At 50.9% G+C, this 24,992-nt stretch overlaps 1 protein-coding gene across 2 annotated transcripts in view; it reads right to left on the bottom strand.

Moving 5' to 3' along the window:
* EXOC6B (exocyst complex component 6B) overlaps positions 1-24,102 on the bottom strand; it is a 307,872-nt gene extending 283,770 nt beyond the window's left edge. For both annotated transcript variants that reach the window (XM_065662494.1, XM_065662503.1), the window contains exon 1: positions 23,926-24,102. In XM_065662494.1, coding sequence (XP_065518566.1) covers positions 23,926-24,038 — 113 coding nt within the window. In that variant the 5' untranslated portion in view covers positions 24,039-24,102. The remainder of the gene's footprint in view (positions 1-23,925) is intronic.
* Positions 24,103-24,992: the final 890 nt, after the last annotated feature.

The raw sequence follows: 24,992 nt of genomic DNA, 5'->3' as shown, positions 1-24,992 counted from the left end.
CTGGGTCATGGGGAGCTTCTCCTCACCCAACACCCCCAAGTCCTTCTCTTCAGGGCTACTCTCAATCCCTCATCCCCCAGTCCGTTCTGATTCCAGGGGTTGCCCTGACCCATGTGCAGGACCTTACATTTGGCCTTGATGAACTTCATGAGGTTATCAATGCTGTTATTGTTTTATCATCACTTGTCCACCCAAGTCTCTCAAGCACATTCCTTCTACCACAACCCCCCCCGGGCATGACAGCTTGTGGTGAACCACAGCATCTCCAACAGACAAACTCATCCCACCACCACCCACTGCTATGAAGTGATGCTACTTGGAGGCACCACACTTTGCCTGGCTGGTTGTGGACACATGATAGAGGAAACTGGAAATAGTGATTTAAGATAAACTGCTCTCCCAGGGACCTAACAAGTGCCATCTGTTTGGCTTGAAGAGAATAATAAAGGAGTCGGTGTATAAAGTAACTCGATCTGCTACCATTATTTACTATTTAATCACTAATACAGAATCGTAGAATAGTTGGGGTTGGAAAGGACCTTAACATCACCCAGTTCCAACCCCCCTGCCATGGGCAGGGACACCTCACACTAAACCATCCCACACAAGGCTTCGTCCAACCTGACCTTGAACACGTATTACTTAATGGGAGTGCTTTCAGCAGCAGGACTTGGTCCACCCAGGAATCAAATCCAGGCAAATTCCCATTTGGCACAAGGCAGGATGTTGCAAGCAACAAGAATAATCCACTAGTAATAAAGAATCAAGAAAGACAAACTTTCCATCACAGCATCTCTTATAAAGAGGCCTCATCTCAACTGGAAGCTGTACTCAGGCTCAAGCGAAGGTCAGAGCCTTGGTTGAGGAGTTGATGAGCTGTATTGTGCACAGGGCAGAGTAGATAAATCAATTCACCCTTAAAACAAGACTAATACTGTCTGTGAAAGCAATGCTGCTCAGATCGTTCTGGTGGGAGGCTGAGGAAGGCGCAACACAGTGGTCCTCTCCTGCATTGAATGGCACTACCAAACCAGTGCAAGCCCTTGGCCAGGAGAGCATCAAGTCCATGGTCCTGCTGAATCGAGCAGCACCATGTGCTACACAGCAACACATCCTGAGCCCCATGAGCTTCCCTCTTCCCCAGGGCTGAGGCAAGTGTTACCATGGGTTTGGAAAGCCTGGTGAATAAAGAACAGCCTGGAGGAAATCCACCTTTGCTGACCACAAAAGAGAGACTTTGAGGCAAGCCAGTAACGTCAGGGAACCAGAAGAGCCCAAGACACCATTAATGGCTTTAAGCTGAAAGAGAGGGGATTTAGATGAGCTCTCAGGCAGGAGGGCTGGTGGTGAGCTTCTAACTGGACTATCTGCCTGACCAACAGTAGGAACCTCTTTTAGGGCTGCTCCTGTGACGCTTCCAAATGGAGGTCCATTTAGGTGCCTTAATCCAAGCCGAGATTCATTCTTCCACCTCCACCTCTGCAGTCAGGCTTTAACTTCATCCCTCCTGGTCCCAGACAGCTCCTAGGCTCAGGCTCCCTTTGCTCAGGGCTCCTTAAGCAGGGGTCTGCAATCACTCACGCTTTACAGAGCATCACAACAAGCAGCATGGGTGTAGAAGCATCACTTGCTCATCGCTGCTCTGAGCCTGCAGAGAACCAAGATTCCAGATCTCAAATCCACCACGCTATCCCGAACTGCAAGCAGCTCCTCATTATTAAGTTCATTTTAAAGAGCCCCAAATGACGGAGACACCTCTCCACAGTTCCTAGAGAGTTTCCAGCCTTCAGCTCCATGTGCTACTCAAAACACAGCTATCGCTAAGGCAGAACAAAGCAGCTCTCTGCAGTTATTTAGGACAGGAAGCAAAGGATGCTGTGTCCAACTGATAGTGCAAAAGGAATTTTAAAAAGGCAACATGTAATGTCTCAGGCCTGGAGCCAATTTGCTTCAAAGGACCTCGGTGTCCCCAAAGGGAAAATTAACAAGGAAGAAAAAGAAATCACATGTAGAAAACAAAGAAAAGCAGGCACGAAGCTGAGCTATTTTTCAGGGTGCTTTGCCCCCAGCAAAGAGCTGTACCCAATGGCCCGCGCTCAATGCCGGGCTCTTAAATCTCTTCTTCAGCCCCAGGGTTGGGGAGCTGTTTGTTATCACACAGGCCAGGCGTTTCCAGGCCAGGAGGGGCTATCGTGGCCATCGATCTCCTGCATAAACACACGGAGCGGCCCGGCAATTCCCAAAGCCAGAACAATCGCTGTGAAGTTACTACATCCACAAACGCCTAATCCAGCTCCAACGGGTGCACACAGAAGGGTTCCTCAGTGGGATTTACATCAGTTTGTAACTCTACTATGGTTTTAGCCAGGGGAAGCAGAAGGTGAGGGGTGCTGGAGTAGAAGAGGTGACATCCTCTCCTGCTGCATCCCCTCCCTGCAGTTCATGAAGATTTTCAAGTCACAGAATCCCAGCCTGGTTTGGGTTGGAAGGGAGCTTAAAGTCTATCCAGCTCCAACCCCTGCCACGCGCAGGGACCCCTTCCACTGGAGCAGCTTGCTCCAAGCCCCTGTGTCCAACCTGGCCTTGAGCACTGCCAGGGATGGGGCAGCCACAGCTTCTCTGGGCACCCTGTGCCAGCACCTCAGCACCCTCACAGGGAAGAGCTTCTGCCTAAGAGCTCATCTCAGTCTCCCCTCGGGCAGGTTCAAGCCATTCCCCTTGGCCTGGCCCTACAGGCCCTTGTCCCAAGCCCCTCTCCAGGTTCCCTGCAGCCCCTTTAGGCACTGGAGCTGCTCTCAGGTCTCCCCTTCAGAAGCCTTCTCTTGTCCAGGCTGCCCCAGCCCAGCTCTCTCAGCCTGGCTCCAGAGCAGAGCTGCTCCAGCCCTCGCAGCATCTCCGTGGCCTCCTCTGGCCTCGCTCCAGCAGCTCCACATCCCTCTTGTGCTGCTGCCCCAGAGCTGGATCAGGGCTGCAGGGGGGGGGTCTCCCCATCACACAGCAGAGGGGCAGGATCCCCTCCCTGAGCTGCTGCTCACGCTCTGGGGGTGCACCCAGCACTTTGAGCAAGTGATTTCCCTTGTGGTTACCCAGCATTATCCCAAGAGAAGGGAGCTCACCACATGCACATCACCCTGCAAAGGCAATGAATTATCCCAGGGTATTCTCCCCAGGAAGCTCAGCTCGCAAAGCCACTTCACCTCCAAGCTTACACATGGCAAAGGAAGCAGCAGACAGCAACCAGCACTGAGGGAGCTTCATGAACCACATCCTGGGGAAGACTTCTTTAAGCCTTGTCCTTGTGTGAAGATTAAAGAGCCAAACCCTATCTCTCGTCTATTTACACCTTTGCCTTGTCAAAATATGGGGGCAGTTGAGATGTCTTCCTTCAGAGGAAAAAATAAAGTCCTGACTTTTCCTGTTTGGGAAGCGGGCAAGGGGAAAAACACCAGAGCGTGCTGGTTCCAGCTAAACCACACCAAAAAAACCCAGACGCACGGAGCACAGGATGTGTAAAAATAGGGCTCCTGATTAGATCAGGACAATCGACTATTTATGAGTCCCACCTTTTCGGCTTGGAGAGGGACTTGCTCCCCTCACCCATCGCATGCATGTGGGAAAGGCAGCAAAACGGGCACCTTGCAGCGTTAAGATCTACGAATTTAAGGCATGGTTTAGTTTAGATCTAAGATCTATGGATTTAAGGGATAAAACTTGGTTTAGTTAAAGTCTAAGAGCTATGAATTTCAGGCTTGAAGGGTTTAGTTAAGGTCTAAGATGTATGCACTTAGGGCATGAAACAGTTTAGTTAAGATCCAAGATCTATGAATTTAAGGCATGTTTCATAGCTTTGAATCATGGCTTAGTTGAGTTTAATACTAGCCAAGGACAGACTAACATAGGTCCTGCCTTTACAGAAGACTTTGGGTTTGGAATGAAGCCCCGGTGAGGAACATCAAGAGAAAGCTACCCAATGTGATCCTAAATTAATGAAGGATAGACTCCAGCTACACTGATGCTCCCCATGCCACGGGGCGGGTGTGCTCATGGAGAGATGCTATAGTGCATATACATGAAGCACCCAGCACCAAAACTCAGGAGCTCCTGGTTTTGTCCATCTCCAAACCTCAATCAGGGCCCCAGATCACCTCTCAGCTTTCCCAACCCCTCTTCTCCATCCCAGCTGGGATAGGGGGGATGGAATAAAAGCCAAAGAACCATCCAGCTCCCCATATAACCTCTCCTCCCGCAGTTGCCAAGCACACAAGTGAACGAGGCACAGGTCAGTGGAGCAGTCGCACGGAGCCGGCCGCTCACACACACGTGCTCCTCCACCCATCCCTTGGGAATGGCTATTTTGAGCTCGTTCAGGCGGCGAAGCTCCCGACTGAGGCATTCTCTTTACACGGCTGTAGCTGCTCCGAGCATGAGCTGCTCTAAAAATACCCCCCACACGAAGGAGACGCAGGGAAAAACACGCCAAGAGCTCATTAAAGAGCAGTGGAAAGGCGGTGGGAAGTGAAAACCAGGCTTCAGCTTCTGCTCCAGCCTGACAACAGGCACGGGGGGACCGCAGAGCAGCAGCCCGGCTACTGAGATATCCCGTAGGAAAGGGATACCTGCGGAGGCAAGAGAAGGGTCAGACCGCACAGCGCCTGTAGACAAAGGCCAGAACACATGCACATACACAGGTACACGTGTGTGTAGGCATGAGGTTTATATGTAACAACTGGAAAGCACAAAACAAGGAGCGGGTGTAAAACTTGGGGTCCAATCAACAAGTAACAGGACAATGAGTTACGGATTAACCTAATGGGTCAGCACTGCAGGGTCTTTAGAGTCACAGAAGTGTTTAGGTGGGAAAAAGCCTTTAAGCTCATCAAGTCCAACTGTTCCCCAGCACTGGCAAGGCCACCACTGACCCATGTCCCCAAGTGCCGCATCTACACGTCTTTTAAATACCCCCAGGGCCAGTGCCTGCAGCCCTGCCCTGGGCAGCCTGTTCCAATGCCTGAGCACCCTCTGGGGCAGGAATTGTTCCTCAGCTCCATCTAAACCTGCCCGGGGGCAGCTTGAGGCCGGTTCCTCTTGTCCCATCCCTTGTTCCTTGGGAGCAGAGCCCAGCCCCTCCTGGCTCCATCCTCCTGGCAGGCACTTGTAGGGAGCCATCAGGTCCCCCCTGAGCCTTCTCTTCTCCATCTGAACCCCCCAGGTCCCTCAGCCGTTCCCCATCACACTTGGGCTCCAGGCCCTGCACCAGCTCCATTGCCCTTCTCTGGACTGACACTGTCTAGGAAATGGAACTCAAGTGGAAGTATTCCCATGAAGGGGTTGCATCAGACATTTAACAATCCAGTTGTATCAAATCCAATCTGTAGGCTGATAGCAGAAAGAAACCATGAGTCACGATGCCAGAACCAAACAGTTCCGCTTGTGTCCAAATCCTCTTGACAAAAGAGGAAGCAACTCACCAGGAAGAGGGAAATGCTTGGAATGCCTCATTATTGTAAAGATGCAAATACACTTGATTTACAATGCTTGAAAGTACAAAAAAAAGTCCCAGAATAGAGAGATGCAAGAGTTTGTGTGAGGGAAGGGTCCAGAGACAGACGTGGAGCTGTTGGAGCGAGGCCAGAGGAGGCCATGGGGATGCTGCGAGGGCTGGAGCGGCTCTGCTCTGGAGCCAGGCTGAGAGAGCTGGGCTGGGGCAGCCTGGACAAGAGAAGGCTCCTGAAGGGGAGACCTGAGAGCAGCTCCAGTGCCTGAAGGGGCTGCAGGAAAGCTGGAGAGGGGCTTGGGACAAGGGCCTGTAGGGCCAGGCCAAGGGGAATGGCTTGAACCTGCCCGAGGGGAGACTGAGCTGAGCTCTTAGGCAGAAGCTCTTCCCTGTGAGGGTGCTGAGGCGCTGGCACAGGGTGCCCAGAGAAGCTGTGGCTGCCCCATCCCTGGCAGTGCTCAAGGCCAGGTTGGACACAGGGGCTTGGAGCAAGCTGCTCCAGTGGAAGGGGTCCCTGCCCGGGGCAGGGGTTGGAGCTGGAGGAGCTTTAAGGTCCCTTCCAACCCAAACCAGGCTGGGATCCTATACAATTCTACAACTTCACACCAATGTCCCTGTGACATCGCCCCTGCAGAACCTCTTTATCCTTTAATTTTCTCCTTTGCTCAATTTAAATGACGCATCCTGAAAGCCACAAATAACAGAGCAATAATAACCAGCCCTGCCAGAAGGAACGCATAGACCAGCGTGCCAGCACCAGAAGCACACCTACTGCATTCCCTGCTGCCAAATGGTGGGCAAGCAGACCACGAATCTTACATTTAAAACTTCATCTTTGAGAGAAACCATTCCAAAACGCAATTACCCTGAACACAGCACATTTAACTCTGCATCTCTGCCAACGTCACGTCCCTGTTGTTTTCATGGCATTTTTCAGCTTCTGGATGGGAATTCATCTGTTTGCATCACCCCTCCCTACCCAGGAGATGGCTTCTCCCAAAACTCCTGGCTGATCAGACACTGAAAATAAACAAATTGCTCCTTTATTATACCTTTTCTGAGCAAACAGAGGGAAAAATCCCTAAAGCTTTGCCAATAGTGATGTGTTCCTGCTAGAAAACAGGAACACGCAGTACACTACACACCATCAGCTGAAAGGCTGGATGTAAAAAGTCCCATCCACGCAGACACACTGCAAGTAGTGGCCAAGGAGAAAAGGAACACTGATAAAACATCAGTTTTAGTGGCAAAAGTCATCCCTGGGCACCAGCTCAATGGAAAACAGGAGAGAAGTGGTTTTCTGTTATGAACCAGCTCCTATTTCTGATGCGCAAGAGTGCTGTCAAGGAGTTTATCGGGTTTCCAGTCTCCAGTGTGCAGATGGTTACGAAACCCCCTTGCTGGCCATGCTAATTGCCAGTGATTTCAGCAGGGATGGATGGAAACCGTCTTATCAGCACCCCTGGGACAGCCTTTGGGTCTTCACCCTTATGGGGCCAGGCTGGAGCAGCAGCACAGTCATAGAATCCCAGGCTGGTTTGGGCTGGAAGGGACCTTACAGCTCCTCCAGCTCCAACCTCTGCCATGGGCAGGGACCCCTTCCACTGGAGCAGCTTGCTCCAAGCCCCTGTGTCCAACCTGGCCTTGAGCACTGCCAGGGATGGGGCAGGCACAACAGCCCCTGCCTGGCTGTGTTTCTCTTTCCCAAGCAGACTGCAGGGATGCCAAGGTCAAACCTTCACAAATTCACAAAGGGGACTGAAGAAAAATACCTCTGTATGGCACAGCTGAAGAAATGCTTTCAGATACCTCACAGTCCCGTGCCTCTTCCTGGATTAAACTAGTTCTCCCAAGGAACAGATCAGGAAACAGGGATACTCACACTGCTGGCAGAGGTAAGAGCGCTGCATCTGTCAATGCATTCAGAGAACTGCAGCTGCCATCCCTGTGGAAGGGGATGATCCCCCAGAAGACCAAGTCACAGGCTTCAGACATGGAGAAAGACCTATTAAATCACTCCTATGTGTCACATAGATTATGCAGAAGGACATAAACACCCTGGGTTTTCAACTGCCCTTTGCAGGACTGCTCCTTCCACCCTTGTAACTTAACTTACTGCTAGTCTAAGACACATAAAGCAGCGCTCCCCTCTCCTCCCTGGTAATTCAGTCGAGTGTATTCCACTCCAACATGGAAAAACTCCCTCAGAGCCTTTCAGCAAAGCACACTGGTTTGAATTTATGCATGTGTACTTGAGCAAACGCACGGAGAACAAACGAAGCTGGGGGCAATTCAGTCTGAGCAGCAGCTTCAGCTTGCTTTGGCAGCCCAGCTGCTTTAGAAGGCTGAGAAATCCCCTGCCACGCAGTCTCAGTGCCCTCACCACAACCTCCCTCACCGAGACTGAGCTGAGACATAGAGCTTCGAATGAAGCATCTTCTCAGGCAAGACTTGCAAGCACCATTGGAGAATTAACAGCACATTTTAGGGCTAGAAGCATCACGACATTCAGTGAGTGTATGAGATGCTCAGGCAATCTCAGTCTCCAAAGCTGGTTTCCTTTCCCTGGAGCTCTCCTATCCCATCCCACCTTCTAGTATTGACTTCCCTTCTCCCCAGGTCCTCTCCCCCACTCCTCTCTGCCAATGGAAAGCAAGCTGAAGATCTGAGTGTGCCAAGCCCTGCAGCACAGAGGCTGCAGGCAGAGCAGCAGGTACATCCCTCATCCTTAAACCCACTGTGTATCACAAGTTACAGAGGGTGCAAACACAAAAGCAACTGGCTCTCTACAAGAAATCCCCCCTGGCAGCACCTTTCAAGTGCTCTGCTCCCATCAGGACTCTGTTTTGGATTGTATTCTCCTCTTGACAAGGACCTTTAGTTTTGTATATGCTCCCAGGAACTCAAAGGCAAGTTATTCATCAAATAAGCATCACTGGGGTTGCGCCAGGTTGAATCCCAGCTCGTGCTTCCTGCTTTTCTTTCCAGCTTCCATTTATTTTTCTGTCTTTGTCACTACTGGCAGCCTCTGCATCGCAGTTTTAGCCACGTGTGTAATTAAATATGGGTTTATTATTACACCTTAAAGACTGAGGGCTTTTAGTACAGTCAGGGAGAAGCTGTGGCTGCCCCATCCCTGGCAGTGCTCAAGGCCAAGTTGGACACAGGGGCTTGGAGCAAGCTGCTCCAGTGGAAGGGGTCCCTGCCCGTGGCAGGGGTTGGGACTGGATGAGCTTTAAGGTCCCTTCCAAAGCAAACCACTCTGGGATTCCATAACAGGCACTTAAGCACCCATGTCCCTCATATTTTGCCCTTGTAACTCAGTTGTCATTTATTACTTGTAGTTTCCGGTGAAAATGAAAGCACTGCTTGACCAGCCCAAACAGGATTAGTTAAACTCAGACTAACTGAGCATCCTACACATTACACTTCTGTAGCAGAACCAAATCTGAGCATCAGCACTAAAAATGCTCAGAAAAAAAACTGGGTTTATGCTTTTAACCTGCATGACCAAAACCTTGTCCTGGATGAGCTGCAGAGATCCAGCCAAGAAACCCGACCTTAAGATATGAGCCTGAAGTGCAAACAAAGATCAACTCCACATCCCAGCTGGAGGCATTTCATAGAATCCCAGCCTGGTTTGGGTTGAAGGGACCTTAAAGCTCCTCCAGTTCCAACCCCTGCCCCGGGCAGGGACCCCTTCCACTGGAGCAGCTTGCTCCAAGCCCCTGTGTCCAACCTGGCCTTGAGCACTGCCAGGGATGGGGCAGCCACAGCTTCTCTGGGCACCCTGTGCCTCAGCACCCCCACAGGGAAGAGCTTCTGCCTTGTATCGAACCTTATATCTTATAACCTTATTTCACAATGCTTCGGACCTAGCTGCTAGAAAGCCAGAGTCTGACCTCACCTGTATCTCCAACAGGCAGATGGGTTTAAGGCAACTAAAAACACACACTTCGTTTCAAGGTTATTTTGCACAGAAGGGAGGACTGGAGAGGAATGAAAGGAGATTCTGCTTCCCAAGAGGGAATATTTCATTATTAACTTCAGACTTCCATATATTTAGTTTAAAAGATAAGAAGATAAAGCAAATGGATAAAGTGCAAACAACTAAATAGCCAGCAGGGCCATAAGCTGGTAATGAAAGAGTTGGAGGGGTTTTTCCTATTACAACTATTTGTGGCAAAAGAGTTAACTCCCCTGAAGACACACAATAGTACTGGAGGCTTTAGCAAAACCACCAACACCCCTGACATGTTTTACTGCAATCAGTGGATGTGTCATCCCTCAAGTTCCCTTCCAGCACCTATTTTGGAACTCCTTCCCAAATAAAGCGCGGCTCAGTTCGTCTGGCACGCAACAATTCATGGCACGGTACCAACAAAAGATGTTCCTTTTTAGTTGCTGCTTCCGACCCAAGAAGCAAACAACGGGACCAATACAGGAGGATACAGAACGAAGTTGTTGATTTAATACATGTTGGTTTTGCTTGCAGCAAGCTGCTCTAGTGGAAGGTGCCCCTGCCCATGGCACGGTTTGGAGCTGGAGGAGCTTTAAGGTCCCTTCCAACCCAGACCAGGCTGTGTTTCTATGACACAGAGAAGCCATCTACCTGTTAGTACTGCGTGGCCCCAATCCTGTTTCAGCTTACCAAAAACAAGGCATTTATATCAGTTATTTATCACTTTGTTTTTAACCCGGCTCATCGACTCCACCACTCAGGGTCTCCATCACTGCAGCGTCCAGTTTTGGTCACTGGAAGGTGCTACACAGATTCCCAGGGACTGCGAGGCAAATCCAAAGCTGTAGCAAAGCCCACAAGGACAGGACAAATCGGAAAACTCCCATTTCCAGCTTGTCTGGTCCAGAACAGAAATGGCTCCGTCTATTAGGGCCAAGAAAATACACATTTTGGAGCCAGGCTGCAGCATTTCCAGCTTGCACGGCAACAGGAAAACAAATATCCTACCAGGACCACAATGTTCCATGTTGTGCGACCAGTTCAGAGGAGGAATCACAAAGGTGACCATCACTGCGTGGCTTTAGCCTCCATTGCTTTCTTTCACAGAATCCCAGCCTGGTTTGTGTTGGAAGGGACCTTAAAGCTCCCCCAGCTCCAACCCCTGCCACGGGCAGGGACCCCTTCCACTGGAGCAGCTTGCTCCAAGCCCCTGTGTCCAACCTGGCCTTGAGCACTGCCAGGGATGGGGCAGCCACAGCTCCTCTGGGCACCCTGTGCCAGCGCCTCAGCACCCTCCCAGGGAAGAGCTTCTGCCTAAGAGCTCAGCTCAGTCTCCCCTCGGGCAGGTTCAAGCCGTTCCCCTTGGCCTGGCCCTACAGGCCCTTGTCCCAAGCCCCTCTCCAGGTTTCCTGCAGGAGCCCTTCCAGCAACTTATCTTACTTTTGAGCTCTTCATTACTCAGCACAGGGGAAAACACACTGCTCACACTCATCTTTTCCCTTTCTGTTCCTCTTGGATGGCCCACAGAGGGGAAACAAAAAACCAACAAGCTTGGCTTCCCAGTGAGCCTTTTATGAAAGGCCTGGCAAAGCTCTTAATGTCACCGACAGACTTTAAGGAGGAGATTTTGTTTGCTCACTCTTGTGAGCCTGAGACTCCAAGCAAGTCCATAGTTAAGCCTCAGTCAGACCCACAAGCACTGTGTCAGCATCCTCAGCCCCAACACCCAGAGAAGGTTCTGCACAGGGGGAGAGCAGCGAGCTTGCAGTTCAGGAGAGGTGTTTGAAGCTTGATTTGTCACAGAAAGGGAGGCAAGGAATTATTTCAGCGCTGAGATGGAAAACTGCATCTCCTCTGGGACGCACATGAATCATGAGCGGGCTGGTGCAGGGGGAGTGGTGCAGAGGAGGTTATTGCAGCTCTGCCAGCATCCTCGTCTTCCTGGCATCAAGAATGGAGCACAGCAACAACCACGGGGACATCTGAGGGAGCTCTGGTTCCCTGCACACCAACCTGCTCCAGCGGAAGGGGTCCCTGCCCGTGGCAGGGGGTTGGAACCGGAGGAGCTTTAAGGTCCCTTCCAATGCAAACCACTCTGATGAGTCTATGTCATTTCTGGGTTCTCGTGAACACAAGAAACACTTCCTGTCACTGGGACAGCAGCTGATGAGTCTGAGACTCTCAAGCTCATCACACACCATTGAGCTAAACCCTCATCTATTAATACACCCAAGGGCACATCCTCAGGCTTCTTCCTCCCCCAGCCGGGGCATGCAAGGACACGTGTGCTCGCAGCACTATCTATTGTGCAGGACACGTCACCACACCCAGAGCGGCAACAGGGAGTGGAATCAGCTCTGACAGCCCTGCTCTGACACCAGGAATGGGGCAGAGAGGTCAGGTCGCCCTTAAAGCCTCTCCCCTTAGCTCATGTGCTCAGTGACACCAACACATTCACAACCCACTGGATGCTCAGGCCAGAAGCAAGCTGTTAAACACTGTCAGGTAACAGGGTGCTAGACAAGAGCCTAAAGTGCCACAGAGATGCAGGGAAGAAAACAGTCACCTTTGCAGATTTGGGCCTTTCGGTAACTGTTGCCTGAAGTTTAATATCCCAAAGGTGTCAGTCCACCCTAAAAAGCAGGACTGGGACTAGCTTCATCCTCAGCTTTCCTAAGAGCTATGGCTGAGAAGCAGCAGGATTTGTTCCTGATGCTCTGCCCCAGCTAACGCTACTCAGCTCCTTCATATCTAAGTGAAAGAGCACAAATCAGTGTGTGTGTGTCCTGCCCAAGCAAACCACCAACCCTAAGGCAAACGCAGCAGGAGACAGAATTATCCATACGCTGATTTTCAAACCCAGAACGGATCTGGAAGCAAAGAGAGGAACGCCAGCGGACAGGCACACTGCACATCCGCACTTGTACGGGACAGAGGGCATCTGGAAAACAGGCTGGGAATCACCAAGAATACAGCTCTTTACAATGACCCAAAATTGCATCTAGAGATTCTATCTGAGGATGTTACTGCCTAAGGTGTGGCCACAGGAAATCAAGAAGCCTTGACTCCTATTTTCAGTTACTTCATGAAGTTACAGCACTTAACCTATGGTGCTGGAGGCGGAACAAGGACAGCATCCTGCACAACAGCTAACCCAGCCCACAGCCTGCTGACCACACAAGGGCTGATGAAGGAGAGCAGACAAAGCCAGGCTGAAGGAACCGCGCTGGTAGCGGCACGCTCTCAATAGGAGCCAGTCCTGCGGCTCCTCAATCCCAGCCAGAGTGGGACAAACTCACCCAGAAGCTTGGACACGCTGACTGGGAATGCCATGAGTGTCACACGTGAGGCAGTTGATCTGCAGAAGTGGAATAAGAGGAGTTCCAGCAGGAATATAGAGATACTGGCCCACCAAAACTACCATCTGAGTTTAAGATGGGTAGAGAACCACAGAAGCGTGGAATGGTTTGGGTTGGAAAGGACCTTCAAGCTCCTCCAGCTCCAGCCCCTGCCACAGGCAGGGACCCCTTCCACGGGAGCAGCTTGCTCCAAGCCCCTGTGTCCAACCTGGCCTTGAGCACTGCCAGGGATGGGGCAGCCACAGCTTCTCTGGGCACCCTGTGCCAGAGCCTCAGCACCCTCCCAGGGAAGAGCTTCTGCCTAAGAGCTCAGCTCAGTCTCCCCTCGGGCAGGTTCAAGCCATTCCCCTTGGCCTGGCCCTACAGGCCCTTGTCCAAAGCCCCTCTCCAGCCTTCTTGTAGGCAAAAGTGCTTCCGCTCCAACCCTTTGAAGTGCTCAGTATCTACGATGGGTTCTCTGCAACAGTCAGGGTGAAACACCCAAACCAAGCACCTTTGTGGGAACAACAGTGTCCCTGCCCATGGCAGAGGGGTTGGAACTGGATGATCTTGAGGTCCTTTCCAACCCTAACTATTCTATGATTCTATAACAGGGAGAAAACCGTTACCATCATGTATCATTACAAAGAAGAAAACCAGTTTGCATCTTCATCTCTTCCCTGCCCATAAGGGACATTAAAAAGGAACAGCTCAAAGTATTAAATGCTTGTGGGTGGCACCAAAACTGCTTAGAAGACATTATGTGCTCCAAGGCAGCAGTACACTAACTATGAAGAAAGGCTTGAAGCATTCACACACACCCCCCCTCAGGCACCACGGTCAAACAGCAGGATGAGACTTCCAAGGAATAAGAGACAAGTTTTCCAACTCTGGAAAAATTAAAGATTACAACTTTAAGTAAGGTAAGCACACGCGCCAAATAACCCATGCAAAAAGAGGTGCGTGAAAGGCTCAGTAGTTGATACATGCAAAACTAGTAGCTGCTTCAAACATCAGAAGAAAGAAACACCAGGAAACTGTCATGGCAAGCAAGGGAGAGGAAGCTTCACCAGGAAAATTGGAAAATTCTACTATGGAATGGCTGGAAAAACGGTTTGCTGCATCCCATGGATGCAACTGAGGAGTTTCTACCCCAAAACTTCTATTGCTGATGCAACCTGAGGAGTTAATAGAAGATGCTGCGAGGGCTGGAGCAGCTCTGCTCTGGAGCCAGGCTGAGAGAGCTGGGCTGGGGCAGCCTGGACAAGAGAAGGCTCCTGAAGGGGAGACCTGAGAGCAGCTCCAGTGCCTGAAGGGGCTGCAGGAAACCTGGAGAGGGGCTTGGGACAAGGGCCTGTAGGGACAGGCCAAGGGGAATGGCTTGAACCTGCCCGAGGGGAGACTGAGCTGAGCTCTTAGGCAGAAGCTCTTCCCTGGGAGGGTGCTGAGGCGCTGGCACAGGGTGCCCAGAGAAGCTGTGGCTGCCCCATCCCTGGCAGTGCTCAAGGCCAGGTTGGACACAGGGGCTTGGAGCAAGCTGCTCCAGTGGAAGGGGTCCCTGCCCGTGGCAGAGGTTGGAGCTGGAGGAGCTTTAAGGTCTTTCCAACACAAACCAGTCTGGGATGCTATGCTTAGAGGAGGTCAATGAAACGAACAGCTGTATTTACTCCAGAACACTAAAGCTGTGTCACATACAACTGCCGGGCCACAGATCAGCAATAACCTATCACTAACACTGAAGTGGAAGATGGAAAACATGATCCCACTTTCTTTAGTGGCTTCTGCAGCACATGAAGAATCCTGCAAGCTACAGGGCACTGACCGGGACTGGGCAAAGCAGAAGTCTTTCTTATGAAACAGCCAGCTAACATGTAAAACACAACACAGCAAAGGAGACAACAGCTTCCTTGGGTGGCATTCACACTTCTGATTCACTAGCATGCTTTGAAGGAGTCAGACTTGGTAACAAGGGGGATCTGGTCAGCCTAAGACACTCAAATGTTAACAGCATCATTAAAATTCAAAGGGAGAAATAGATGGGTGATGTTTCTCTAGGCCAATGTGTTTCACAGCGCTTGCAGAAGGGGCTGAACATCACGATGACACTTTGCAGAGGACACAGAACTATTCCCTTGGCTTAACTCCAAAGCAAAAAGCTGCAAAGGATCTTACAACACCAAGTATCAGGTGACAAAATGACAAACGAAGCTCAGCGTCAGCAGTGCGAAGCAGGACGCTCCAAGGGGAGGAACAAGGGACAAGCCCTTTATAACACACCTAAGGGCTCCAGCTTAACTACCACCACCAAGGAAGAGACACCAGCAGTATTGTGGCTATAGTGTCCGAAGTGTTGGCTCAGACCACAGAGGCTGCAAGAAAAGGAAGAGAAAGCAAAGCAGAGAACATCACTGCGCTGCTTCACCCACCTCAAGATGTGAATCTGCATCTCAATCACGATGCGCAGCTCTGATCTTTCCAGCATCATCACAGAAAGGTGATAGTTGCATGAGAAAAGGCACCAAGAAAAGCAACAGGGATAATAAGCAATTCAAAAGAGCTTCACCAGGAGAAAGGAATGAATTGATTAAGAACCTTCAGTTTGGAAGGCAAGAGAAAACATGACTTAACTATTTCTTGTCATCCTTTGTGACAGCCCAGACCTTCTCCTAACAAAGAAAACCAATTTGAAACCCTAAAGGAATACACAAGGCACAATTAAACAGCAGAACTCATCAGTGTAAAATGTGAGAGCACAGCAAAATGTTGACAGGACAGTCATGGAGAAAAGATCCAGGGGAAGCTCTTGAATAGAGCTCTATAAACTGTGCTGAAAGTCTCCAAAGAGCTTCCAGTCTCTGTTTGCTCTGTATCTCAATTACTAAGCACCCACTCCTCACTACTGTCAGAGATGGGACAATGAAGAAGAGAAGCTTTTGATGTGACCGGTACAAATGCTTTCATGATTTCCTCAGCTATTAGGTAGAAAGCACTTCCTCGCATCTATCCTGAATCCCTGCAGCTGCAATTGTAGCCCACGTCCCAGCCTGCACAGAGCCATGAAAGAAGAGCTTTTCTTCATCTTCTCAACAGCCTATTCTCCACATGAAGATGAATTGTGTGCCCATCTTGTCTTCTCTGGGTTAAGCAATCCCAGTCCTTTCAGGCCCTTCTCAAAGGTTGCGTTTGCTCTCCTTTGAGAGGAAGAGTCAAGCAGTGCTATTGCACTTCCATAGCCATGACTAAACAACCATTTTTTTTCTTCCTTTTTAGAAAAAGGACAAAAAAAAACCCTTTAAACCAATAAAAGCAGAATCAGAAAGAGCAGGACCAAAAGGACTGTCTGGGTAGACTTCAATGCCACAGGACTCTGCCTACAAAGGGGTCATCAACCAAACTCCCAAGCTGCTACTCTTCTGCACCCCATCACAGACAGGACAGAGAAGAGCTTTAAAGATGAGCTCAGCTGCAGCTCGACATGTAATACTGCTCACTCACACAGACTGACCACTCCGTAAGGTATCAGGACTGAGCAACCGAGCAGCTTTTCCCTAAAATTCAAGGGAAAGCTCCCATTTTTGCTCACTACCTCAACGCTATCGCAGACGAGGTGCCCAGAGAAGGAGGAATATACATTCAGGGAGCTGCTGAGAGCCCCGACACGAGACCACATCCCACAGAACAGGAAGAGGCATTTGCTCATCTGGCCTTTCACAGTGATTCATTCAATTCCAGAAAGGAATGTGCTTCTGTGAGAAAGACCAAGCACATCCGAGGTATAAATAATTGAGCAGCACAGTCTTGCAAGCTGCTCCCTTCAGGTGCAGACTGAAATAAGAAGGGTTATATCAATGATAAGGACTCACCATCTCAAAGCAGTCTGCAGTGCTAAGGCGCTGCAGACAAGAAAGCATCCATAAAGCTGAGCTCATTCAGCAAATCATACCTTCAGGCAGAGATCCCTGATGCTCCGCACATGAAACCAGACCAGTCCATCTCCTGATACACCATTAACACCAATACCCGATTATTTCCCTGGAGCTGCTGATACTTCTTCCTCCCCAGCAGAAAACCTGGAGCTGAACAGCATCAGCCCGACCAGAAGGGAATGTTAAACCAATTCAAGCAGTGCTGCAATGAACTGGCTTTTAAAAGCCTTTTAATTATGGACATATGAACAGAGAACCAGGCTCATCTTCAGGAGATTTCCCCGTCTGGGTGGCAGGAGAATGGGCTGAAAGATGCTTCAAAAGATCCTGCGAGGCTTTTATGAGCAGACAATTCACAGTTGTTACAAGCAGCTTCCTGAGCAAGCTCTGTGGCCAACAGTTAGTGTCTAGACACTCTCTGCTACTTCTTCACCGTGTCGCTTTGCTGGCAATTGGCATCTCACATGAATTGCTGTATGTAAAGCAAGGGATGGGGCTTGTAGAGATGGGACTCATGGAGCCAAGGTGATGTGCAGCAAAGGCTGAAGGGTGAGAAGTCGGAACAGCTCAGGATGGTTTCAGCTCTGTTACTCGAGGTTCTCACCATACGCGGCCTCAGGGGATTTGCAGATGCTGTGTGTGATTTTCAGATGCTCTTCAATTCTTATTGTGCCCAAGACCTTGGGGAGGCACTTCATAACCAGCCCAGCATGTATAACAGAAGGCTCGCTTCATCCCAAAGCCCATTCAGGGTCTCCTTCCCCTCTCCTCACCCAAGGCAGGCTCAGCTGAAGGACAAACCACAGCAATCCCAGCCCCCTACACCAGTAACAGCAGTCTCTACGGTGATCGGGACACTATGCCTTCTTCATTCCTCCACTCCAAAACACAAATAGGGAATATGTGAAGCCAGATGCCTGTCATTACTCCTCTCTTCACATCTGTAACACAGACCATTATCCTCATCTCACCCACTGGAACAGAGATTAGGACCAGCTTGGACAGGCTTCGTTCTTCACAGCCAACCCAGACGGCTCAAACTGCTGCTCCTGCTCCTTACCGGGCCATGGTTTCCATGCTCATCTGACCCACCATAAACCAGTTACACACCCCAAACCAGTAAAACAGTCTTCTACCAGGTGAAGGAACTGCAGGCAGCTCATGGCAGAAGGACACATCCAAGTTCAAGGACATAAGATGCCTAATAGCACAGCTGGCCCCCAGACCCAGTATCCTGCCACCAAATCCCTTGTGCCAGTCTAGACACTGGGAAGCCACAAAATGAGCCCAGGCTGAAGCTGGGGTGAGATGAGCCAGTGGAAAAACCTAACTCAAACCAGGTGGGAAAGGGGAGGGTTGTGTTCCAGCACCCACATGAATGCTGTGCCACCCCAACGCTGGGGAAGAGCAAACGGAAGATGGGAAACTGCTTAAGCTAATTCTGGCCCAGCAAAACGCACCCCATAGCCCCAGCCATGGGCAGCAACGTGTATGTCACTGCAGGCAGCCTGGCCAAGTACGTGTCAGTGCCTCTGACTACGGACCAGGAGCCACATACCAGGCTAGTGCCTGCTTGGACAAACTCATTGAGCCTTTATATATCCAGCAAGATCCAATCTTAACTCCTGCCACCACTGAATGCCTCATTCCCATCCCCACATAGCCTCTCCTCTGGGATGGAAACAGTAATTGTGCCACCACACAGCAAAATACATTGAAACAGAGCTGTATTAGAGCAAAACATTCCCTAGCTGGCTTATTTTCCCATCCAGATCTGTTTTCCAGCCAGGGGGGCTTGTACCACTGCCACAACTTTCAGCCTAGGAGACACTGGGGAGCTCAGAGGAGCTAAACAAGAGCCCCAGCTCTTGCTGGAGCCCATCCATAAGTCTAGATGTCTAAAACGTCTAAAAGCAAAGCCTGTTTTCCCCGTTCAGCACCAGAAACCTGAAGGACACAGGAACAGGGCTGTAACAGTTTTAGCTCAGCTCCATTTGAAGCTATAGAAGAAAACAAACCAGAGCACATCCCCTTCCAGGTCATCAGTTCAGGAGTCAGGACCTCAGACAAGCTGCTGCTATTTGCACTGTTCTGCTTCAGCCTGGACTTAAGGCAGCACCCAATGATATCAGCAAGCTGGGCTGCAGCAACAGCACCTCTGGCTCCCACACATCCAAGCCCAGGTCGCCCAACGTCATCCCCATCAGCCAAAATCATCCCTTCAGCCAGAGCCTAAAGGTACCAAGAAAGACCTAAGGTGATGTCTCTATGCGAGATGAGCTTAGTTCTATCCATTAGTCCCAAATGAGAACAGTGTTTGGCAAGCATTTAAGCCAGAAGACCAAGAATCCTTAGAAACATAACTAAAGGCAGTTGAGGACCTCTGGCTCCACTGTCTAAGATGAACCCAGGCATGGGGGACATTATGGGCAGGGGGTAAACATGACACACTGCCAGTAAAGGGTTCCAGGTCAGCCAGAGCAACCCCAATCCCAGACACAGTCATGGAAGAGTTGATAAGGATTTAGGGAACAGAGCTTACTTACAAGTCCTGCTTTAATCTCAGTCAAGAGCTGCTTAGTAGAAACCCTACCCCATTAAATGTGCTTAAATTTCATTCTTGGGTCGAACAACATTGTAATCTCTCTGAACACACATAATTAGAAGATATTAAACTCCTATTAAATATATAATTGCATATACAAGCACAGGGTGATTAATTGCTGAGATACCACATTTCTAAAGGGGCACAGGTAATTCCCAGCATAACTGGTTGGGACTAAGGAACAATCTAGAAAGCAGATACATATCAAAGAAAGAGAAGGAAAAACAAAAAGCCTGATGACACAATGTGCAGATGACACAAAAGCTGGCAGCACAACAACCATGAAATCAGGCAGCCACAGAGAACAATCCCTTGGAAACCTTGATGCTTCCCAGCAGCTCGCACCGCAGGAGAACCAGGCACGAAGGTACAGATGCAGCAACGAGGAGCACGATGCAGTGCTCCCGAGAAAACAAGTCTGCATTAAGCAGTAATTCCCGTTAAAACACTGAGGGAATGAGAGCTTCTCCAATCTCAGCGTGCAGCAGGAGACTGCTCCAGTATCAGCGTAATTGTATCTGCTTCTGAAGTGGGGAGGAGACACAGGAATACTGTAACTACATCTGCGCGGCCAGACTGACGGAGTTACAGTTTTTAGCTTATCAAATGCTGCTTAAAAACCCTTCAGTGACTTCAAAAGGCTGCAAATGCAGCTTGAGAGCAGGAAGAGGGTTTTCAAGAGCGACAGGCTTGCAGAGCTCGAGCTGTAAAATCAAAGCTGGATTACTAAGAAGTGACTTGAAAATAGAAGCTGGTATTTTAATGGTGGGAAGACACCCGGTGGTTAAAGGATGCTGCATGGGAGAGGACAGCAAAACATCCCCAACCAAAACCAAGAACTGCTTCTAAATGAATAGCAACTCGGGTAATCACACAGGTTCATCCTTAGATGACAGGCTGTGCACAGGGAGAAGTGGCCGTAGCTATAAAGCCCACATTTATGGGGTTTCACACAAGATAACCTCACTGCTTCTCCTTTATTCTGTGCCACTTTGAGTCAATCATTGGTTATCAAGGAGTAGAGCACAAAACGTGGGATATTCTACACAAAGAGCTATGGAAGAAGTTAAAGGGAGAAAAGCAAATCACAGAAGAAAGTAAACCAGCCTCAGCCAGGCAATAAAGCAATCTCTACATATCCAAAGCGATATATACTCATGTACTTCAGTGCTCAGCAAATGCTGTGTGAGGGATCACCCTTATCTCCAAGAGTAACCTTGCTTAGAGACCGCAGAGGATAAATGAATCCTCCGTGGTTTCTAACCCATCCATCCTCATTTTCAGTGGCCACAGTCAGGATATCGCTAGCTTCCCATCACTAAAGAGGAGTTGAAGTGGGCAGAAAGTTTCTCAAACAGCAACAAACTGGATCAGTCAATCAGGTGCAATAAAAATCAGAGCACTCGGGTGTCACAGCTCAGCCAAGAGGTGGTTTTGAGCAAGGAAGAGGTTTTCTCTTCCCCTAGGACATTATCTGATCCTGTAGAACTGATTCTTAGAAACCTAGATACAGAGAGGAGAGCCAAAAATACTCTGCAAAACTAAGCAGCGTAACACAAGAGGAAAAAGAAAAAGAGGAATTAGAACAGAAGGAAGTGGAATTCGGAGCAATGGATATAATTAGGAGAGGTTGAATAGCAGGAAAGACATCCTGAAGTGGATTATTTTGATTCCAGGAGCATCGCAGACTCAAGGGGATCCCCACAAAGACTCACTTAACTTGTTCAGTGTCCTTCAAACACAATGACATTCCCTGGTAGGTATAATAGAGAAAATAAGAGACTGGGTCGGCATCAGAGTCACGGGCATAGCAGGACATGAGACCAGCACAGCTCATCACACAGATGGAGGCTGTTGCAACACTTCCTCACACACCCTCATCTCCTATTTTATATTTAGGATGAAATTCCTCTCCATGAGGAGGGCCAGGCTTCATCCCACATCTGCCCAGCACCCAGCACAATGGAGTCCCAGCTGCTGACTCCCAGAATCACAGCAAGAACAGAGCAGAAAAATAGGGACTTGAAGAAGGCATCTCAGCCTTCCCCTGCCCCAGGGCAAGAATTACTACACTTGCTATTTGTCTAGCAGAAAACATTCTCCCTGATGGGTGGAACACAAACCCACCCAGACAGATGAATGAGTTGGACCTTAAATTTAACATCTTAACCCCTCCATCACCCTCTGATAATAGCAATTCATCGAATCCCAGACTGGTTTGTGTTGGAAGGGACCTTAAAGCTCCTCCAGCTTCAACCCCTGCCCCGGGCAGGGACCCCTTCCACTGGAGCAACTTGCTCTAAGCCCCATCCAACCCGGCCTTAAACACTGCCAGGGATGGGGCAGACACAGCTTCTCTGGGCTAAGTCAGCCTTGAGCACTGCACCAGGACACCAAGGGGCTGGAATATCTCACTCTGCCAAGTCAGGAACTGATAAAAGTGTGATTCTGTGAACAAACCCGGGCTGGCAGCAGGGGCCCAGAGCCCAGCCTGTTTCTGAACCACACTTTGGGACTGCTGCTCCTCAAAGGGAAGCCAGCCCCTGGCTCCTGGAGACACACTTCTTCCATGATGCCTATAACAAGTGAGTCACCCTTTGATGAAGTTTCCTTCATCCTCTTTTCCAGCACATCACGCTTACCCTGAGCTGGGCTAGTTTCAACTCTGAAAGTGCTTGGAGCAGGTATTGCTTACACCTGTATCAATAATACCACTCCTGGTGAAGTACCATTCACTGACAGCCAAGCACAACCCTTTCTCAGTCTCAAACTGTTATTAATGTGGGTATGCAGATAGACATTAAGCCAAGCTCCTCATTCAACCTTAATACTAAGGAACAAGATCAACTGCACTCGGTTCTGTGAAATGGAAAAAACACCACCCACACTCTTCATTCTGGCAGTTCCCAGACATTGGAACCAGTTGTTTCAGTTTTAATAAATCCCATTCTCATTCAATTTACCTTTAAAGCTTTCACAGGAGAACTCCGGAAAGAAAACGGCAAGAAGTCAAAAAAACCTAAAGAAATGGGCAACCCTATAGCAAGATAAAGCCAGTGCTCCGTTGTTCCACAAACCAAAAGCTTTCCCTTTCACTGCAGTATCAATGCAAGGCAAACGGCTTAAACCCATTGCTTTTTAAAGCCATGCGAGTCATTTCAAACCATGACTTTGTAAAACCTGGCTATTGAAAAGAAGCCAAAGGGCTGCAGTGGATGGGGTGGGAGGGCTGTTTGTAGGGAAACAATCCCACCTGGTACTGAGATTTCCAGTTGAGCAGCTCCTAGGCTGATGCAGAGCAGAGAGGAAGGCGAAAGCGACAGCACTGCCAAAGGGCTGAGTGACAAAGCTTAGCACCAGCTTTTAAGCTTGCAATAATGCAAGCATTCAGATTCTGAAGCCAAGTACCACAACTCCACCTTTCCCCACTCACAGCCCAATATATTTAGCTACGATGAGCTGTAAATATCCTCAACCCATCTCTATCAGCAACCTTCCAGAGGATAACATACGCACACACACGCTCAGCACCCAGAGTAACATACACTGGTTTTGATATAAAGCTCTTTAGGGAACTTCTGCTTTACCTTACAGAGGGGGAAGGAGGGATGGGGTGTCTCAGTTTGCCAAAGTCATTATGTAGCATCACTGTACAGGCAGGAGCCAACAGTAGAGTCTGGCTAGCAGGACCACATCTTAGATCACAGTACCAGAATCACAGGATGATTTGGGTTGGAAGGGACCTCAAAGCTCATCCAGTTCCAACCCCTGCACAGGCAGGAACACCTTCCACTAGAGCAGCTTGCTCAAGCATGAGCAATACTTGTAGATAGCTGTGCATAACTTACCTAAAACATCACATCTGGTAAGAAATGAGGTGATTGCTCATGAGGCACAGGTTTCACTTACACAGCCCGATCACCACAGAAGCAGCAGGAAAGCCATCCTGAAGTGGATGTCTGCAGCAAAACCCTAACCAGCATCACAAAGAAACACCTAAAAAGGCCGAGACACCAGACCCAGACACGCTGAAAGGAACCGAAGGGAAAGGGAAGGGGCAGCGCTCCTGGGCAGCGGCTCCATCCCTCTGCGCTCTGGGGCAGGAGCTCGGCACTTAACACGGATGAAGCAGCCGGTTCTCCCAGCCGAAGGATACTGCAAGAACCACCGGGAAATAGATGCTTAATAGGAGAACAAAGGCTCCATTAAGCAAACAGAGGCATTCACTCATATCAGCGTCAGGATGATAACTGTCCCCATACCCGCTTTACAATTAACCACGGTATTTGCGAGACCGACACGAAAGCGACGGGCAGGCGAGGGGCTGCGGTGATAACGGGGCCCGATTCCGCGCTAAGGGCTGGAAAACGCCCTCCTTCCCCTCCCGCACCAGCACCGAGGGGCACCGCGAACCGGCCCCGCGGCGACCCAGGCCAAGGGCGGCCGCTTCCAGCCGCCGGGAGCCGGGCAGGGGCGGGCCGGGGGCTGCGGGCGCTCGGCAGGGACGGCTGTTCAATACAGCCCTTAGAACGCCCGCAGCTCCCCCCGTGCTCCTACGGAGGAGCGGCAAGAGAGCTCTGCCCGAGCCCCCCGCCCCGCACCTGAGCGTGGGGCCGATGCAGGCCGTGTCGGTGCTCTCGATCTCCCGCAGGATCCGCTCATGCTCCGCCGCCGTCTCCAGGCTCTCCAGCTCCGCCATCTTCCCCCGCTCCATGGGGCTGCGCCGTGCCGGCCACACCTGCCCTCGCCCGCCCCGGGCAGCGGCAGCGGCAGCACCAGCGCCGGGGCCGCTCTCGCTCAGCCCCGCTCCGCTCCGTGCGGGCCGGCCCCGCCGCGCCCGGCACGCCGGGAAATGTAGTGCGGGCCGGGGCCGAGCCGCGGCCTGCGCCGGCGCCGCCAGGGCCGGCTCCGAGGGGCGGGGAGCGGCCGCCCCCGGCGGTGTCAGCGGCTCCGGGCGGCCCGAGGGGGCAGCGCGGGGAGGGCGCTGCCCGCAGGGAGGCGGGGGCGCGGCTGCTGGCACGGGGGGCACGGGCCCATGGCCGGAGCCATGCGGGAGCCATGCGGGGCGCAGCCCCACGGCAGGGACCTCTGTGTCCTTCTCGCATTGGGGGGCGCAGACCCGCGGCCGTGCCACCCACCATGGGGAGACGCAGACACGGTGGCAGCAGCATCCCCTCTGAGCGGACACAGCCCCATGGCAGCAACACTGCCTCCGAGGGGGCACAGCCCTGTGGCAGGATCCGCATGCGTCTCATAAAGGGACAGAGCGCCATGGCCGTGACATCCACCATGGGGAGATGCAGCCGGCATGCAGCAGCATCCCTCCTGAGGGGCACAGCCCCGTGCCTGTGGTAACTCCCTGAGGGGCACAGCGCCATGGCCGGATCCTGCGTCCTCCCCTATGAAGGCACACAGCCCCATGGCCGGGTCCTGCGTCCTCCCCTATGAACGGGCACAGCCCCATGGCCGAGTCCTGCGTCCTCCCCTATGAACGGGCACAGCCCCATGGCCGGATCCTGCGTCCTCCCCTATGAAGGCACACAGCCCCATGGCCGGGTCCTGCGTCCTCCCCTATGAACGGGCACAGCCCCATGGCCGGGTCCTGCGTCCTCCCCTATGAAGGCACACAGCCCCATGGCCGGGTCCTGTGTCCTCCCCTATGAACGGG

The sequence above is a fragment of the Lathamus discolor genome, chromosome 1 (assembly GCF_037157495.1).
Source record: "Lathamus discolor isolate bLatDis1 chromosome 1, bLatDis1.hap1, whole genome shotgun sequence".
Lineage (NCBI taxonomy): Eukaryota > Metazoa > Chordata > Aves > Psittaciformes > Psittacidae > Lathamus > Lathamus discolor.
The sequence above is the reverse complement of the archived record's forward strand: the minus strand, read 5'-3'. Positions and strand labels throughout refer to the sequence as shown.